Raw genomic sequence first — 20,462 nt, 5'->3', positions numbered from 1 at the left:
AAATTGCTTAAAATTGCATGCTCTATCTGAATCCCTTTAATGGTTAACTGCCTCCTCATGTTCCCTTGTTATGTCTGCAAATAGTTCTAGTAAACATAAAACATCAGTTCTAAGGCAGCTAAGAACCAGAAATGTCTATCACAAGTCTGTCCATTGGGGTGTCATATTTAATTAGAACTGAAGGTGAAAAATCTGTAAATGCTTTAAGTAACAAATTGGACAAAACAGATCAAAGTGAGAACAAGAAAATTCTCTGGAAATACCAAATTATTGTATCTATCTCTATTGGCATTTTAAAATGCCTGTATTCAGTGGTAGTTCAAATATATTTGTGAAAGGTGGTGACTGTAATATTCACTGTTTTTAATCTTTTAATCTTGCCAATTTGTAGGTTGTGAGGTAGTGAAAGAGAAAGAGCGGTATTGTTGTTTGTCCATAGTGAAAATGGGAAATTTTCTTTTTCTTACTGTAATGGAAGTATCTAGATTAAGATATCGCCCACAAGAAGTCGCAGGACTTTAAAGGGACACTCAGGTTAAATTAAATTTTCATGATTCAGATACAGCATGTAATTTTAAACAACTTTCCAATTTACTTCCATTAAAAAAAAATCTGCACAGTCTTTTATATTTACAATTTTTGAGTCACCAGATCCTACTGAGCATGTGCAAGAATTCACAGACTATACGTATATGCATTTGTGATTGGCTGATTGCTATCACATGGTACAAGGGGAGTGGAAATATACATAACTTTGAAATTTGTTATAAAAAAATCTACTACTCATTTGAAGTTCAGACTAAGTGCTATTGCATTGTCTTGTTATCTTGCATTTGTTGATTATGCAAATCTAATGTGTTGACTGGTCCTTTAAGAAGGTCTGGCTCCTGAAAGTAGGAGGGTTCTTTGAATGTATATACAAATCAACAGATTAATAATTACTTAAATAACAAACAGGTATAACATAAATTATGCTTACCTGATAATTTCATTTCCATCTGTATGAGGAGAGTCCACGGCTTCATTCCTTACTTGTGGGAATACAGAACCTGGCCACCAGGAGGAGGCAAAGACACCCCAGCCAAAGGCTTGAATACCTCCCCCACTTCCCTCATCCCCCAGTCATTATGCCGAGGGAACAAAGAACAGTAGGAGAAATATCAGGGTATAAATGGTGTCAGAAGAACAAACATTTTGGTCCGTCCAACGGAGAAAACGTGCGGTGGCCGTGGACTCTCCTCATACAGATGGAAATGAAATGATCAGGTAAGCATAATTTATGTTTTCCATCTTAATATGAGGAGAGTCCACTGCTTCATTCCTTACTTGTTGGAAACATATACCCAAGCTCTAGAGGACAAAGAATGAAAAACGGGAGGGTAAAAGAGAGGCGGACCCTATTCTGAGGGCACCACAGCCTGCAAAACCTCCCAAAAACTGCTTCATCTGAAGCAAAGACGTCAAATTTGTAAAACTTTGAAAAGGTATGTAAGGAGGACCAGGTAGCTGCCCTACAAATCTGCTCCATAGAGGCCTCATTCTTGAAGGCCCAATATGAAGCCACAGCCCTAGTTGAATGAGCTGTAATCCTCTGAGGAGACTTATGACCCACTATTTCATATGCCAATTGAATAATGCTCCTCAACCAAAAAGATAGGGAAGTGAAGAAGCCTTCTGCCCTCTGCGCTTCCTAGAATAGACAACAAACAATGCCGAAGTCTGTCTAAAATCCTTTGTGACCTGAAGATAGAATTTCAAAGCCTGAACCACATCCAGATTATGAAGTAATCATTCCTTCGAAGAATGAGGATTAGGACACAAGAAAGGAACCACAATTTCCTGATTGAAGTTGCGATCAGACACAACCTTAGGGAGAAACCCCAAACCAGTGCGAAGAACAGCCTTGTCCGCATGAAAGACTAAATACGGAGGCTCACATTGCAAGGCCACCATCTCAGAGACTGCGAGCCAAAGCAATAGCCAATAGAAAAATAACCTTCCAAGACAGAAGCTTAATGTCAATTGAATGCATGGACTCAAATGGAGCTCTCTGCAAAACCTTAAGAACCAAATTTAAACTCCAAGGAGGAGCGGAATGTCTAAACACAGGCCTGATTCTAGACAGAGCTTGAACAAAAGACTATATATCAGGAAGTTCAGCGAGCCTCTTGTGTAATAATACCGAAAGCACAGAGATCTGTCCCTTCAAAGAAATAGCGGCAAGTCCCTTCTCTAAACCATCTTGGAGAAAGGAAAGTATCCTGGACACTCTGACCTTATGCCAGGGGATTCCACACTCTTCACACCAGAATAATTAAGTCCTCCACACCTTATGATAGATGCGACGAGTGACCAGTTTTCTAGCTTGAATGAGAGTATCAATCACTCTCTCAGAAAAAACTCTCTTGGCTAGGACTAAGCGTTTAATCCCCATGCAGTCAACCTCAGAGAATCTAGATTCTGATGAACAAAATGACCCTGTTCCAGCAGATCTCTGAAACAAGGTAACCTCCATGGAGGAGATGAGGACATCCCCACCAGGTCCGCAAACCACATCCTTCGCGGCTATGATGGAGCAATTAGAATTGCCGGCTTGCTCCTGCTTGATGTGGGCCACTACCCGAGGAAGAAGTGGTAATGGTGGAAAAATGTAAACTAGTTTGAACCTCCAAGGCACTGCTAATGCATCTATCAGCTCCGCCTGAGGATCCCTGGGCCGCGACCCGAATCTAGGCAGCTTGGAATTGAGCCAGGACGCCATGAGATCTATCTCCGACGTCCCCCATCTGTTGCAAATCTCTGCAAACACCTCGGGATGGAGAGACCATTCTCCCGGATGAAAGGATTTTCTGCTGAGGAAATCCGCTTCTCAGTTGTCCACTCTCGGAATGTGGATCCCTGACAGCGAGCAGTTGTGGGCCTCTGCCCATTCCAGAATCCGAGCTACTTCCCTCATTGCTAGGGAGCTCCTCGTTCCCCCCTGATGGTTGATGTAAGCCACTGAGGTAATAATGTCCAATTGGAATCTGATAAACTGGGATGACCCTAGAAGAGGCCAAGCCTTCAAAGCGTTGAAGTTCGCTCGAAGTTCTAAAATGTTGATTGGGAGAAAAGATTCCTCTCGAGTCCACCAGCCCTGTGCCATCCTGGCACCCCAAACGGCTCCCCATCCTGAGAGATTTGCATTTGTAGTCACAATCTCCCAAGATGGTCTCAAGAAGGATGTCCCTTGGGACAGGCGATCTGGACAGAGCCACCAAGAGAGCGATTCTCTTGACCGGTTGTCCAGAGAAATCTGTTGAGACAGACCCGAGGTTCCATTGCCTCAACATGCACAGTTGAAGAGGTCTGAGGTGGAACTTGGGGAATGGAATGACATCTATGCTTGAAACCATGAGCCCAATTGCCTCCATACACCAGGCCACAGATGGCCTTGAGGAGGTCTGGAGGGCAAGATAATTGGAAGTAATTTTGCAACGTCTCTTGTCTGTAAGGATTATCCTCATGGATATGGAGTCTATTATCGTGCCCAGGAATTCTACCCTGGCACTGGGTACCAGAGAGATCTTTTCTAAGTCTACCTTCCATCCATGAGATTGAAGAAAAAGAGCTCTGGAATGGTCTTCTGCTAACCGGTAGGATGGAGCCTGGACCAGGATGTCATCCAAGTATGGCGCTACTGCGATACCTCTGGACCTCGCCACCGCGAGCAGAGCCCCTAGAACCTTCGTAAAGACTCTTGGAGCCGTAGCCAGACCAAAAGAAAGAGCCACAAACTAGAAGTGCTGACCCAGAAAGGTGAATCTTAAGAACTTGAAGTGATCCTTGTGAATTGGCACATGTAGGTAAGCATCCTTCAAGTCTATCGTCGTCATGAACTGTCCCTCTTGAACTAAGGGCAGAATAGAACTTATAGTCTCCATCTTGAACAATGGGACCAACAAACTTGTTGAGGAACTTTAGGTCTAGAATCGGGTGAAACGTACCCTCCTTCTTTGGGACCATAAAAAGGTTTGAGTAGTACCCTAGACCTTTCTCTGATAGAGAAACCGGCACAATTACTCCTCACACACCCTAGAAAAGCATCTAGCTTTTCTGGTCTTGAAGACAGGTTTGATAAGAGGAATCTGCCCCTGGGAGGATGAGATTTGAAACCTATCCTGTAACCCTGAGCGATGACCTCTAGAACCCAAAGGTCTTGCACCTCCCCTAACCAAGCCTCTGCAAAGAGAAATAGTCTGCCCCCAACACGATCCAACACCGGATTGGGGGCCACCCCTTCATGACGACTTTGGTTCAGCAGGCTTCTTGTTCTGTTTGGATTTATTCCAAGATTGAGATGGTTTCCAAGTTCCCTTGGACTGATTAGGCTTTGCGGAGGGCTGTTGGCGTTGAGATTTATCCGAACGAAAGGGACGAAAATTAGGACCTTGTCCTTTAGGTTTATTCTTCTTATCCTGCAGTAGAAAGGCACCCTTGCCCCCAGTGACCGTCGATATAATAGGGTCCAGGCCTGGACCGAAAAGAATCTTTCCCTTAAATGGAAGGGAAAGCAATCTAGATAATCAAGTCATGTCTGCAGACCAAGACTTCAGCCAGAGAGCCCTACGGGCTAGAACAGAAAAACCTGATGTTTTTGCATTCAGGTGAATAATCTGCATGCTAGCATCACAGATTAAAGAATTAGCTACCGTCAAGGCCTTAATTCTTTCAGGGATCTCTTCGAGGGGATTTTCCACCTCGATCATCTCCGATAGAGTCTCGCACCAATAGGTGCTGGCTGAAACAAGTACCCCATGTGCCGACTTAGGGACTGATCCCCACAATTCAATTTGAGAGTCTGGAACGGGGAACCATTTTTTAAACGAAGAAGAAGGGGAAAAAGAAGAAGGTCCAAGTCTCTCCCATTCATTCTTAATAATATTTGCCATCTTTACAGGAACCTGGAAAGTCTGTGGCACCATCCTGTCCTCATAAACCTTGTCAAGCTTAGGAATAGAAGGTTCCTTGGGTAATTTAGGTTCAGGAGCCCCTAACGTAGCCAACACTTCTTTTAACAGAAAGTGCTCGATCCTAAATCTGAAATCTGGTTCCTCCGCAACCGGAGGTTTAGAGGCAGCAGATTCCGACCCAGTAAGAGCCTCCTCTGAACTATCAGAGGCGTCTTCATCAGCGGATAATCTAGTTTTAGATAAATACAACAAATTGGCAGATAACCCCTGGGAAAGATAGCAATATTTGACCTTTTGCTTGCGCTTAGCAGGGCGAGATAAAGCACTGAAGGCAGCAGACACTGCCGTTTGTAACTGTTAAGAAAAGTCTGGCGGTAAAAGGGCCCCTCCCGAAGGAGGATTAGCAGTGCATTGGGAGGCTGCATGTGTAGTAGAAGATGATTGCAGGGAACGCACCTCACGTGGCGGAGACCCCTCAGAAGTGGACGGCTCAGAAGTACTAAACATCTTTGTCTTTTTAGATATAACTACCTTATCGAGGCATGTGGAACATAACTGAGCAGGCGGGTATACTGTAGCCTCCTCACAATAAAAACAGGTATTAGCTTTAGGAAAAGAGGGAGTACCCTCTAACGCAGTGTTTTTCACCCATGTGCCGTGAGAGATTCTCAGGTGTGCCACGGCAGACTGACAACAGTGTGACATTTTTTAAACTTTGCTTGTTTTTTACTCCCAGTGCAGGGGTGTCCCTCTTTCAAATTTTTAAATATTGGGAGGTATGTGACAGGCTCATCAGGCAGACATCATTTACAACCATGACACATTGACATTCATTCACAGACAATCATTATGATTGTTTGTGAATGAATGTCAATATGTCACGTATAGTTTGTAGGAGGCATGGCATAACAGCACAATACATACAGTATGTGTGTGTGTGTATATATATATATATATATATATATATATATATATATATATATATATATATATATATATATATATATGCTGTATTAGGCTACAATATGTGATTTTTTTTTAAATTTTGGGATGGTGGTGTGCCATAGGATTTTTTAATGTAAAAAAGTGTGCCACAGCAAAAAAAAAAGGTTAAAAATCACTGCTCTAACGCATCAGAGTCCTCCATAGCTTGCACTTTTAAGATGGACACTAGAACAAGATAAATGGCACCTTTATACCCACAATGGCCGGGGCACTCACCACCTCCTATGACCCAGGCCTCCACAGAGAAACCGCTTCTTCTCCTGTAAACTGCACGGTCAGAAAAGAGGAAGTCAATGAGACCACACCTGGTCTCATGGAGTGCCATGCAGGACCGCCCCTGCTCCAAGAGAGAAACGCGCCAAATAACAGACTGTGCAGTATCTCAAAATAAAAGTAAAAGCTAAATGTTCCACACCTGCCTGAGCCTCATCTCACACATATCGCAGCATAAAACATAATAAAGCAAGTTATGTATAAATCCTCTCTGTTCAATAATCTCCTTCCGGAGATATTAACCCTTGATTCCATACAGATAAAGGAGCCACACTGTGACCCTGTCTTCTTTACATTATCATATGAGATAAAATGAAACGATCTTAGCAGAATCTCTGCCGTGGAACAGACACATAGCCTCTCAAGTTTGACAGTCTTGTAGGGTCGCACCTGACATGGTCTTGAGTGACAGAAGCCGGCAGTGTAACTCGTCAACACTGATTGCTTAGTAACTGTTAATACAAGTCTAGATGGTTTTGCAGAAAGACTCTCCCTGCATCTCCAGACTCTAACATTCGTCAATGCTCTCACTGAGAGGCTGACAAGACTACTTAAAAGTCCAGTCCTATACCGAAGAGTACTACCCTCCATAAGAGACTACTCTGAATCTTCCGACACTTCTCTGCCATCCTCCTGTGACGAAAGGCAAAGAATGACTGGGGGATGAGGGGAGTGGGGGAGTTATTTAAGCCTTTGGCTGGGTGTGTTTGCCTACTTCTGGTGGCCAGGTTCTGTATTCCCACAAGTAAGGAATGGAGCCGTGGACTCTACTCATATTAAGATGGAAATACAGATTCATAAAAAAGTTGAATAATTTAAAGCGCAATTGAAAAAAAGTGTACTCAAAAGAACAAAACATAAGCAAAAATAAACAGGCAACCTTCCTCAATGAAAGAGTGCCAAACAAGGGGCAACATAAAAAATAACAATAATATATAAGAAATAACATTCTTACAAACAATTTTGTGATTAATTTATTCTAGCATAATAGGATAAACACAATAAAACAATTTCTGGCGCCTAAAGTTATGCTTTTGGCCCAAGATTGATAAATACAGTTAAAATGATATATTCGCAAGAAAACTAGATCAGCCATTCGCTTGACACTGTAAACAATTTTGTCCAAAATTATGTCTCTAGAATTTTGCAATAACAATGTGAGGTTGGAGTCTGCTCTGTTTCAAACATTAATCAATTTACAATTAATCTCATTATATGCAGGCGCTAGTCATTGCCTATGTTGCTCTTAGCATAGTATAGCTACAGCTACAGATAACCACTCTACCTTATTTTTGTCACTTGAAGGCTATAGCTATAATTTTCTATTCTCTATGTTCTGTATTTCACTTGTAACCATTGTTTTTTCTAATAGATAATACAGCAGTCTAGTGTGGAGTTCAGGAGTCATTTGAGGAAGCACTTCATTACAGAAAGGGTGACTGAGTCATGGAATAAACTTACACAAAAGGTGGTAATGACAAACACTTTGGGGTACTTTAAGAATGCCTGGGACAAGCATAAGGCCATTCTACAAACTAGATACATTTAAACTTTCAGGAAATATAGGGAAGACTTACTGGGCCTATGGCTCTTATCTGTTGTCAAAATCTATGTTTCTTTATGTTTTATCATAGAGCAGATTTCTGTCTTAGTATACTATTTAGCCATCAAGTGTTCAAAAGTGGCCCCTAAATCTGTCTGAATCTCAAAAGAACATTTTTGAGTTTCATATCCCTTTAAGGCGATGGATTTATGTGGGAATGGGATTCTAGCTTGTCTGACTCCTTGAAAGTGTTTCTACCTACTTTTATATGGTTCTGAAAGAGAGTGTAAAAGAAAAAACATAATTTATGTAAGAACTTACCTGATAAATTCATTTCTTTCATATTAGCAAGAGTCCATGAGCTAGTGATGTATGGGATATACATTCCTACCAGGAGGGGCAAAGTTTCCCAAACCTCAAAATGCCTATAAATACACCCCTCACCACACCCACAAATCAGTTTAATGAATAGCCAAGAAGCGGGGTGATAAGAAAAAAGTGTGAAAGCATAAAAAATAAGGAATTGGAATAATTGTGCTTTATACAAAAAAATCATAACCACCTCAAAAAAGGGTGGGCCTCATGGACTCTTGCTAATATGAAAGAAATGAATTTATCAGGTAAGTTCTTACATAAATTATGTTTTCTTTCATGTAATTAGCAAGAGTCCATGAGCTAGTGACGTATGGGATAATGAATACCCAAGATGTGGAACTTCCACGCAAGAGTCACTAGAGAGGGAGGGATAAAATAAAGACAGCCAATTCCGCTGAAAAATAATCCACACCCCAAAACAAAGTTTAAATCATATAATGAAAAAAACTGAAATTATAAGCAGAAGAATCAAACTGAAACAGCTGCCTGAAGTACTTTTCTACCAAAAACTGCTTCAGAAGAAGAAAACACATCAAAATGGTAGAAGTTAGTAAAAGTATGCAAAGAAGACCAAGTTGCTGCTTTGCAAATCTGATCAACCGAAGCTTCATTCCTAAATGCCCAGGAAGTAGAAACTGACCTAGTCGAATGAGCTGTAATCCTTTGAGGCGGAGTTCTACCCGACTCAACATAAGCATGATGAATCAAAGACTTTAACCAAGACGCCAAAGAAATGGCAGAAGCCTTCTGACCTTTCCTAGAACCAGAAAAGATAACAAATAGACTAGAAGTCTTTCGGAAATCTTTAGTAGCTTCAACATAATATTTCAAAGCTCTAACTACATCCAAAGAATGCAACGATCTTTCCTTAGAGTTCTTAGGATTAGGACACAATGAAGGAACCACAATTTCTCTACTAATGTTGTTAGAATTCACAACCTTAGGTAAAAATTTAAATGAAGTTCGCAACACCGCCTTATCCTGATGAAAAATCAGAAAAGGAGACTCACAAGAAAGAGCAGATAATTCAGAAACTCTTCTAGCAGAAGAGATGGCCAAAAGAAACAAAACTTTCCAAGAAAGTAATTTCATATCCAGCGAATGCATAGGTTCAAACGGAGGAGCTTGAAGAGCCCCCAGAACCAAATTCAAACTCCAAGGAGGAGAAATTGACTTAATGACAGGTTTTATACGAACCAGAGCCTGAACAAAACAATGAATATCAGGAAGATTAGCAATCTTTCTGTCAAAAAGAACAGAAAGAGCAGAGATTTGTCCTTTCAAGGAACTTGCAGACAAAACTTTATCCAAACCATCCTGAAGAAACTGTAAAATTCTAGGAATTCTAAAAGAATGCCAAGAAAAATGATGAGAAGAACACCAAGAAATGTAAGCCTTCCAGACTCGATAATATATCTTCCTAGATACAGATTTACGAGCCTGTAACATAGTATTAATTACGGAGTCAGAGAAACCTCTATGACTGAGAATCAAGCGTTCAATCTCCATACCTTCAAATTTAAGGATTTGAGATCCTGATGGAAAAAAGGACCTTGCGATAGAAGGTCTGGTCTTAACGGAAGAGTCCACGGTTGGCAAGTAGCCATCCGGAAGAGATCCGCATACCAAAACCTGTTAGGCCATGCTGGAGCCACCAGCAGAACAAACGAATGCTCCTTTAGAATCTTGGAAATCACTCTTGAAAGAAGAACTAGAGGCGGAAAGATATAGGCAGGATGATATTTCCAAGGAAGTGACAATGCATCCACTGCTTCAGCCTGAGGATCCCTGGATCTGGACAGATACCTGGGAAGCTTCTTGTTTAGATGAGAAGCCATCAGATCTATTTCTGGAAGTCCCCACATTTGGACAATCTGACGAAATACCTCTGGGTGAAGAGACCATTCGCCCCGATGTAATGTTTGGCGACTGAGATAATCCGCTTCCCAATTGTCTATACCCGGGATATGAACCGCAGAAATTAGACAGGAGCTGGATTCCGCCCATACAAGTATTCGAGATACTTCTTTCATAGCCAGAGGACTGTGAGTCCCTCCTTGATGATTGACATATGCCACTGTTGTGACATTGTCCGTCTGAAAACAAATGAACGACTCTCTCTTTAGAAGAGGCCACGACTGAAGAGCTCTGAAAATCGCACGGAGTTCCAAAATGTTGATTGGTAATCTCGCCTCCTGAGATTCCCAAACGTCAGATTTGCATCTGTTGAGATCACAGTCCAGGTCGGAAGAACAAAAGAAACCCCCTGAACTAAACGATGGTGGTCTGTTCACCACGTCAGAGAGTGTCGTACAATCGGTTTTAAAGATATTAATTGTGATATCTTTGTATAATCCCTGCACCACTGGTTCAGCATACAGAGCTGAAGAGGTCGCATGTGAAAACGAGCAAAGGGGATCGCGTCCGATGCAGCAGTCATAAGACCTAGAATTTCCATGCATAAGGCTACCGAAGGGAATGATTGAGACTGAAGGTTTTGACAAGCTGAAACCAACTTCAGACGTCTCTTGTCCGTCAGCGACAGAGTCATGGACACTGAATCTATCTGGAAACCTAAAAAGGTTACCCTTGTCGGAGGAATCAACGAACTCTTTGGTAAATTGATCCTCCAACCATGTTCTCGAAGAAACGATACAAGTCGATTCGTATGAGATTCTGCTAAATGTGAAGACTGAGCAAGTACCAAGATATCGTCCAAATAAGGAAATACCACAATACCCTGTTCTCTGATTACAGATAGAAGGGCACCGAGAACCTTTGTAAAAATCCTTGGAGCTGTTGCTAGGCCAAACGGCAGAGCCACAAACTGGTAATGCTTGTCTAGAAATGAGAATCTCAGAAACTGATAGTGATCTGGATGAATCGGAATATGCAGATATGCATCTTGTAAATCTATTGTGGACATATAATGCCCTTGCTGAACAAAAGGCAGAATAGTCCTTATAGTTACCATTTTGAATGTTGGTATCCTTACATAACGATTCAATATTTTTAAATCCAGAACTGGTCTGAAGGAATTCTCCTTATTTGGTACAATGAAGAGATTTGAGTAAAACCCCAGCCCCTGTTCCAAAACTGGAACTGGCACAATTACTCCAGCCAACTCTAGATCTGAAACACATTTCAGAAATGCTTGAGCCTTCACTGGATTTATTGTGACACGGGAAAGAAAAAATCTTCTTGCAGGAGGCCTTATCTTGAAGCCTATTCTGTACCCTTGTGAAACAATATTCTGAATCCAAAGATTGTGAATCGAATTGATCCAAATTTCTTTGAAAAATCGTAATCTGCCCCCTACCAGCTGGGCTGGAATGAGGGCCGCACCTTCATGTGGACTAGGGAGCTGACTTTGGCTTTCTAAAAGGATTGGATTTATTCCAGACTGGAGATGGTTTCCAAACTGATACCGCTCCTGTAGGGATAGGATCAGGTTTTTGTTCCTTATTGTGACGAAAGGAACGAAAACGATTAGCAGACCTAAATTTACCTTTAGATTTTTTATCCTGTGGTAAAAAAGTTCCTTTCCCCCCAGTAACAGTTGAAATAATAGAATCCAACTGTGAACCAAACAATTTATTACCCTGGAAAGAAAGGGAAAGCAAAGTTGACTTAGAAGACATATCAGCATTCCAAGATTTAAGCCATAAAGCTCTTCTAGCTAAAATAGCTAAAGACATATACCTGACGTCAACCCTAATGATATCAAAGATGGCATCACAAATAAAGTTATTAGCATGTTGAAGAAGATTAACAATGCTATGAGTATTATGATCTGTTACTTGTTGTGCTAAAGCTTCCAACCAGAAAGTTGAGGCTGCAGCAACATCCGCCAAAGATATAGCAGGTCTAAGAAGATTACCTGAACATAAGTAAGCTTTTCTTAGAAAGGATTCAATTTTCCTATCTAAAGGATCCTTAAAGGAAATACTATCTGCTGTAGGAATAGTAGTACGTTTAGCAAGAGTAGAGATAGCCCCATCAACCTTAGGGATTTTGTCCCAAAACTCTAATCTGTCAGATGGCACAGGATATAATTGCCTAAAACGTTTAGAAGGAGTAAATGAATTACCCAAATTATTCCATTCCCTGGAAATTACTTCAGAAATAGCATTAGGGACGGGAAAAACCTCCGGAATAACTACAGGAGGTTTAAAAACCGTATTCAAACGTTTAGATTTAGTATCAAGAGGACCAGATTCCTCTATTTCTAATGCAATTAAGACTTCTTTAAGTAAAGAACGAATAAATTCCATTTTGAATAAATATGAAGATTTATCAGTATCAACCTCTGAAACAGAATCCTCTGAACCAGAAAAATCATTATCAGAAACAGAATCAGAATGATGATGTTCATTTAAAAACTCATCTGAAAAATGAGAAGTTTAAAAAGACCTTTTACGTTTACTGGAAGGAGGAATAACAGACACAGCCTTCTTAATAGATTTAGAAACAAAATCTCTTATGTTAACAGGAACACCCTGAATATTAGATGTTGATGGAACAACATCAGGTAATGGAACATTACTAAAGGAAATATTATCTGCATTAACAAGTTTGTCATGACATTCATTACAAACAACAGCCGGAGGAACAGTTACCACAAGTTTACAACAAATACACTTAACTTTGGTAGATCCAGCATCAGGCAGCAATTTTCCAGAAGTATCTTGTGATTCAGGGTCAATCTGAGACATCTTGCAATATGTAATAGAAAAAACAACATATAAAGCAAAATTGATCAAATTCCTTAAATGACAGTTTCAGGAATGGGAAAAAATGCCAATGAACAAGCTTCTAGCAACCAGAAGCAAATAAGCAATGAGACTTAAATAATGTGGAGACAATAATGACGCCCATATTTTTTGGCGCCAAAAAAGACGCCCACATTTTTTGGCGCCTAAATGCTTTAAGCGCCAAAAATGACGCCACATCCGGTGACGCCGACATTTTTGTCGCAAAAAACGTCAAAAAAATGACGCAACTTCGGGCGACAAGTATGACGCCGGAAATGACAAAGAAAATTTTTGCGCCAAAAATGACGCAATAAAAAGAAGCATTTTCAGCCCCCGCGAGCCTAACAGCCCACAGGAAAAAAAGTAAAATTTTAAGGTAAGAAAAATTGATTATTCATATGCATTATCCCAAATAATGAAACTGACTGTCTGAAATAAGGAATGTTGAACATCCTGAATCAAGGCAAATAAATGTTTAAATACATATATTTAGAACTTTATATAAAAGTGCCCAACCATAGCTTAGAGTGTCACAAAAATAAGACTTACTTACCCCAGGACACTCATCTACATGTAGTAGAAAGCCAAACCAGTACTGAAACGAGAATCAGTAGAGGTAATGGAATATATAAGAGTATATTGTCGATCTGAAAAGGGAGGTAAGAGATGAATCTCTACGACCGATAACAGAGAACCTATGAAATAGACCCCGTAGAAGGAGATCATTGCATTCAAATAGGCAATACTCTCTTCACATCCCTCTTACATTCACTGCACACTGAGAGGAAAACCGGGCTCCAGCCTGCTGCGAAGCGCATATCAACGAAGAATCTAGCACAAACTTACTTCACCACCTCCATGGGAGGCAAAGTTTGTAAAACTGATTTGTGGGTGTGGTGAGGGGTGTATTTATAGGCATTTTGAGGTTTGGGAAACTTTGCCCCTCCTGGTAGGAATGTATATCCCATATGTCACTAGCTCATGGACTCTTGCTAATTACATGAAAGAAATAAATATATGTCAAAACATGTCAACCTCCTGGGGGGGAAGAAGTGACACTAAACTAAAGAAAATTCCTTTTGTTACTACATTAATTAATTAGTTAATGAATCTACACATTTATCTAAATGCACATATTATTTGATAATAGATCCTGTCTGGCTGTCAGTTTGATAAAAATGTGTCACCCATGATCATTACAATTTATAAATCACATATAATAGAGTAGCTGTATTCCTTGCATACTGTATTTTGAAGCTAACTTCAACTATTAAAGTACTTGTATGGTTTTGTATTTAACTGAACAGTATATACAATTACTCTTCAAAACATTTATCACATTTTATTAAGACGCTTTATTTGTAAAATATTTACCATCTAGTGATGGTAAACATCGTGCTGTTCCTCCGCCCGCATCTCATACTTCTTTTAGCTGTGCGATGAAGAATCCAGCTTCATCCAATCGTCGCGTGCCCCACGAGCTGGATGCCATGTGGGGCACACAACGATTGGATGAAGCCAGATGTTTACCAACACTTTAATGCAGCACTTGCCATTCATCTACATTTTTCTAGGCCTCTTCTCCTGTCTTATAACTTACTCTATCTACAAATGTTTTCAAGCACTGTGAATATTTCATGCTTTGCTTTTCAGAGTCGTCTCAACAAGTATTTTTTATGATCCCACTTGTCATGTAGATCAACTTAGGTAAAACTTACAGAAGGGATCATTTTCACTGTTACAAAATATGCAATAAAGTAATTTAGTCACTGTGCCCATTGTCATGAATGACTGATAAACATGATGATAAAAACAATCTGCTTCAGCATGCTTAATGACACAGTGAGGCTACATTATAATATCTATATTTCACTTTTCATCCAGGAACCCAAAGCAGTTTACAATTATAGAAAAAAAACCTTCTCAAATCTTAAAACATATAACCGAATAAACAATAATTAAGTAAAAATGTTACACCACCACCAAATAAGTAAAGAGAACAAAACCACACAACGTACATTAACATACATAGTTTAAGTAGTTCTTAGTTGGTAGTGATATACTTTCATGTTTAGTACTTACGCTATCATTAAAGGCTTGGGGGAGCTTTCATACCATGAGAGAGATGAGGATGAACAAGTGGCATGGCCATCCGGCTGCTTTGTTATAGTGTCCATAGGGTTTCTGGAAGTAAATGAAATGCCGCATGGAGAGTCTCTTAAAGTGTAGGAAAAACATGTGGGGGTACAGACACCAGGCATGTTTACAGAATCTCGAAAATATTCAGCACTTATCCTCTCAGATCTCAAACATTTTTCTTGCATGGAATCTGGGTCAATTTCACATACTGATTCGTCAGCTTTATACAAAGGGCCATCAGTTTCCTCATAAAAGCCATTCTCAATCATTTCCTCATCTTGTTCTTCATCATCCTCATCAGCTTCTTGAGAAGCTGTGCCAAGTAACTGCTGCTTTGCATCTTCTCTTTCAGGACTGACAAACCTGACATCCTCAGCAGGGCTGATATCAGAAATATCAGCACTACTTTGAGAGCCAAAGTAATTTTCTACGAGCCCTTGCTTGACTATGTCAGTGCTGTTAGTGGAGGAGAGATTCATAGTGACAGTTTGACTTTCACTTAAATCACACAAGTCCTGACTAGTGTCTTTTAGTTCAGACTCACCCACCTTTTCATTTTCTAGTACAACATCCTCAACACTAACAATGGACCTTGCTACTGTGGTTACATCTTCAACGTTATTAGCAGGCAGTGTACTTTGTGCAGTTTGGTGACATTTTTCTGTTATATGGGGCTCCCTAAAAGTGGTGATCTTGTTGCTCATAGGTATAGGAATACTTTTTACTTCATGCAGGGTTTCCTCATCCGATACCGAAAAATGGAAAAGATCTCTAATACTTGAAAGGGAGGAGTGTATGGGTATTGATTCGTTGTCAGAAAACACAACACACTGAGGTTGTAAAAGAATGCTGGATTTCAAGGGGTCAAACTTTGACAAATTAACTGTACCTAAATCTACAACAGTTTTGCTGTCTCTTAGCTGACTTTCTCCTGATATTTTTGGCGTTTCATCAGGTGATAGCTCATCATCATCATCTGATGGCAATGAGTTTATTGATGTCAAAGATGACTGGATTTCACTCAAAGCACTGGTACTCTCTGTGCGGTGGCTTTCAACTGCAGCCTTTGGATTTGTTTCTGGTTTTAGCAATAATTGGGGAAGTACTTTATCAGTTGAAACAGATCCTGGTTCTGTAAGGTTTTCAATACACAGTTCTGGATTTGGGTGAGTTGAAAAAGAACTGGGCTCACTTTCAACACCAGAGTCAGAAAACCTTGAAGAGGCACAAGTGAGGCTAATATCTGGTAACTTAATGGTATCACTACTAACTACAATGTGGACATCTTTTGAGACATTAATTTGTGGACTATACTTTTGTCTTGAGAGGCCATATCCATTTCCAGTCAATTTAGTGTTTGATTCCAGTGAAACATCTTTCTCAAACACAGAGTCTGGCTCAAGTGAACATGTTATTCCACTGCCAATAGAAGGAACACCCGGATACTGTAGGTCATCCTTTGATGCTGTATCTTTACAAGTCTCTGGCTTTGAGCCATAAATAACAGTTACTTTCTCACCCTCATAAGGATTGCTGTTACTTGGCTTTACCTCAATTGTCCTCACACCAGAAGGATTTGTAGGTTGGGCACCAGGGCAGCATTCACCAGGAGCAACAGGCTGCACAGTGCTATCAGGCTCTGTAACACCAGTACTTGTCTGTTGCACGTTCAATGTACCTAAAATGGTGGAATTGGAGAAAGGAGTTAGATTATAAGAATCCCAAGCAGAGCATTGACTTTTCTGACCTTTTTCCTCACTTGATGAAAGTGGTTTATTTATACTTGCATAATGACCTTTTTGCCATGTATGTAACCCAGAGGACTTAGAGTCACTTGACAGAAACCCCTGCATGGGGCAGTGTCCGTCCTTCTGACAATGTGAAGGCCTGCCTTCAAAGGGTTTAGACATAGCTTCTGCTGTAGCAGCCTTTAAACATCTGTAGCCTACTAGAACCACAGAGTCTTTAGAATTTTGCTTAACTATTTTTTTAGGGTTGTCAGATTTCATTGTTCTCATTAGCTTATTTACTTTTGCTTTAGATTTACTTTCATCTTCATTTTTACTCTTTTGGACTTTTGTTAGCTGCTTTTCACCTTCAGTACACCAGGAAGTGGAAGAAGCACCTTCAGCTCGGACTTTCGGTTCTGGGCTGGCAAGGCCACAAATTGTTCTCTCTTCAGTATCAAGCTTGTCCAGTTTATTTGAATCGGATCTCTGCACATTCTGAACTCCCAACCAGGGCCCATCTAAGTCTGAAATTTATTTAAGAAAAAGAAGAAAAAAAAAAGATCAGAAAGAGAGTAACTGTAACAACACCTAAACGAGTTTATGTGTAGACATGATTTAATACAGCAAACAAAGTTATATTTTTAGTTTACAAAAATACCAAATGAAAATGTGAATTTGGAAATAATTGCAGCTTTGTGGTGAATAAACAAAATTATCTGCTGAAATACACTTTTAAATGTTTTTACATTGCTGAGGAACACAACCACTCTCATTGATTTTGTGACTGGTGTTTCCTGATCCAACAGGAAATGTCAAAAGTAGAACAAAACGCAATTTGTATGTTGAAAAGTTTTTATCATAAAGGATGTCTGTTTAGGAATTACCCTTGCATTGTTAAGGTATTGCAGAACTACGCTTACAACTCTCTAAAACAACAATATGAAACCATATTGAAGACAGAAGAATTCAGAAGTTTACAATGTTTTATGCTTTCATCCTAATTTTTCTCCCTTGACTTTGGTGACTTCCTCTCGGAAGAAAATGTGTGACAAGTAGGATGATACTACACTCTTTCAATGCTATTAGGCCTCTCTGTTACACAATATCATAAGGATAAAATAGTATGAGTACTAGCAGGCATAGAACCTTGTTTTATGTATTTGCTTCTTCAAATGTTGCTTAAACTCATCCTTTTTAAACTTAAAAGGACATTCTACTCCAGAATTGTTAAAGGGACACTGAACCCCAAATTTTTCTTTCATGATTCAGATAGAGCATGACATTTTAAGCAACTTTCTAATTTACTCCTATCATCAAAATTTCTTTATTCTCTTGATATCTTTATTTGAAATGCAAGAATGTAAGTTTAGATGCCGGCCCATTTTTGGTGAACAACCTAGGTTGTCCTTGCTGATTGGTGGATAAATTCATCCACCAATCAAAAACTGCTGTCCAGAGTCCTGAACCAAGAAAAAAAGCTTAGATGCCTTTTTTTCAAATAAAGATAGCAAGAGAATGAAGAAACATTGATAATAGGAGTACATTAGAAAGTTGCTTAAAATTGCATGCTCTATCTGAATCACGAAAGAAAAAATTTGGGTTCAGTGTCCCTTTAACCCCTTAACGACCAACGACGTATGGGGTACGTCCTGCAAAAAAATGCAGTTAACGACCAAGGACGTACCCCGTACGTCGTTGGTCTTTGAAAGCAGTAGAAGCGACCTGATCACTTCCAGCTGCTTTCATGTTATTGCAGTGATTCCTCGATATTGAGGCATCCTGCAATAACTGTTTTTAGCCATCCGATGCAGAGAAAGCCACTCTGTGGCCCTCTCAGCATCGGCCATTGATGGCTGTTATCGTTGGTGGGTGGGAGCTCATCCAGGGAGGCGGGTGATCATCTGTAGAGGAGGGGGGGAGGGATCACGGGCGTGCGCGCGCGTGCACGTGAGATAACTACAAACAGCATAAATATGCTGTAGATGTGAGGGTGGGAGAGAGGATTGGGGAGGGTGGGATTTTAAAATTAAGGGATCTGGGAGAGGGTGGGGGGTTGGATGTTGAGGGGGGGCAGCTACACTACAGAAATAAAGCAATACTTTAATTTTAATAAAATTACAAAAAAAAAATATTTTAGTACTGGCAGACTTTCTGCCAGTACTTAAGATGGCAGGAAAATTGTGGGGTGGGGGAGGGAAGAGAGCTGTTTGGGAGGGATCTATACACTAAAGCTAAAACTAACCCTGCAAGCTCCCTACAAGCTACCTAATTAACCCCTTCACTGCTAGACACAATATACGTGTGATGCGCAGCGGCATTTAGCGGCCTTCTAATTACCAAAAAGCAACACCAAAGCCATATATGTCTGCTATTTCTGAACAAAGGGGATCCCAGATTAGTATTTACAACCATTTGTGCCATAATTGCACAAGCTGTTTGTAAATAATTTCAGTGAGAAACCTAAAATTGTGAAAAATGTTACGGTTTTCTTAATTTGATCGCATTTGGCGGTGAAATGGTGGCATGAAACATACCAAAATGGGTCTAGATCAATACTTGGGGTTGTCTACCACACTACACTAAAGCTAAAATTAACCCTATAAGCTTCCTACATGCTCCCTAATTAACCACTTCACTGCTGCACATAATACACGTGTGGTGCGCAGTGGCATTTAGCGGCCTTCTAATTACCAAAAAGCAACACCAAAGCCATATATGTCTTCTATTTCTGAACAAAGGGGATCCTAGAGAAGTATTTACAACCATTTGTGCCATAATTGCACAAGCTGTTTGTAAATAATTTCAGTGAGAAACCTAAAATTGTGTAAAAATTTGTGAAAAGTGAACAAGTTTTTTTTATTTGATCGCATTTGGCGGTGAAATGGTGGCATGAAATATACCAAAATGGGCCTAGATCAATACTTTGGGATATCTTCTAAAAAAAAAATATATACATGTCAAGGGATATTTAGGATTCCTGAAAGATATCAGTGTCCCAATGTAACTGGCGCTAATTTTGAAAAAAAGTGGTTTGGAAATAGCAAAGTGCTACTTGTATTTATGGCCCTATAACTTACAAAAAAAGAAAAGAACATGTAAACATTGGGTATTTCTAACCTCAGGACAAAATTTAGAAACTATTTAGCATGGGTGTTTTTTGGTGGTTGTAGATGTGTAACAGATTTTGGGGGTCAAAGTTTGAAAAAATGTTTTTTTTTCCATTTTTCCCTCATATTTTATATTTTTTTTTTATAGTAAATTATAAGATATGATGAAAATAATGGTATCTTTAGAAAGTCCATTTAATGGCGAGAAAACCGGTATATAATATGTTTGGGTACAGTAAATGAGTAAGAGGGAAATTACAGCTAAACACAAACACCGCAAAAATAGCCTTGGTCCCAAATGGTCAACAAATGGAAAAGTGTTTTGGTCACTAAGGGGTTAATGTTTAAAAAGATAGTGACTTTGTTACACATTCCCCAGTTTTGCATTACCAAAACGATTATATATACAGTATATATATATATATATATATATATATATATATATATATATATATATATATATATATATATATATATATATATAGTTTTTACCTCTGTATTTACCTTGCATCTAAGCCTCTGTGGACTGCCCCCTTATTTTGGTTCTTTTGACAGTCTTGCATTTTGCTGACTCCTAGGTAACT

General features: G+C 39.7%; 1 protein-coding gene across 5 annotated transcripts in view; it reads right to left on the bottom strand.

Annotated features, from left to right (window-relative positions):
* Positions 1-20,462, bottom strand: part of FAM135A (family with sequence similarity 135 member A) — a 672,026-nt gene that overhangs the window by 107,525 nt on the left and 544,039 nt on the right. For 4 of the 5 annotated variants that reach the window (XM_053710421.1, XM_053710423.1, XM_053710422.1 and 1 more), the window contains one exon: positions 14,985-17,295. In XM_053710421.1, the coding sequence (XP_053566396.1) occupies positions 14,985-17,295 (2,311 nt within the window). The remainder of the gene's footprint in view (positions 1-14,984; positions 17,296-20,462) is intronic. The other variant, XM_053710424.1, reaches the window with a different exon arrangement.

This window comes from Bombina bombina, chromosome 4 (genome assembly GCF_027579735.1).
Source record: "Bombina bombina isolate aBomBom1 chromosome 4, aBomBom1.pri, whole genome shotgun sequence".
Classification (NCBI taxonomy): Eukaryota; Metazoa; Chordata; class Amphibia; order Anura; family Bombinatoridae; genus Bombina; species Bombina bombina.
This window is presented reverse-complemented; position numbering and strand designations above follow the sequence as displayed.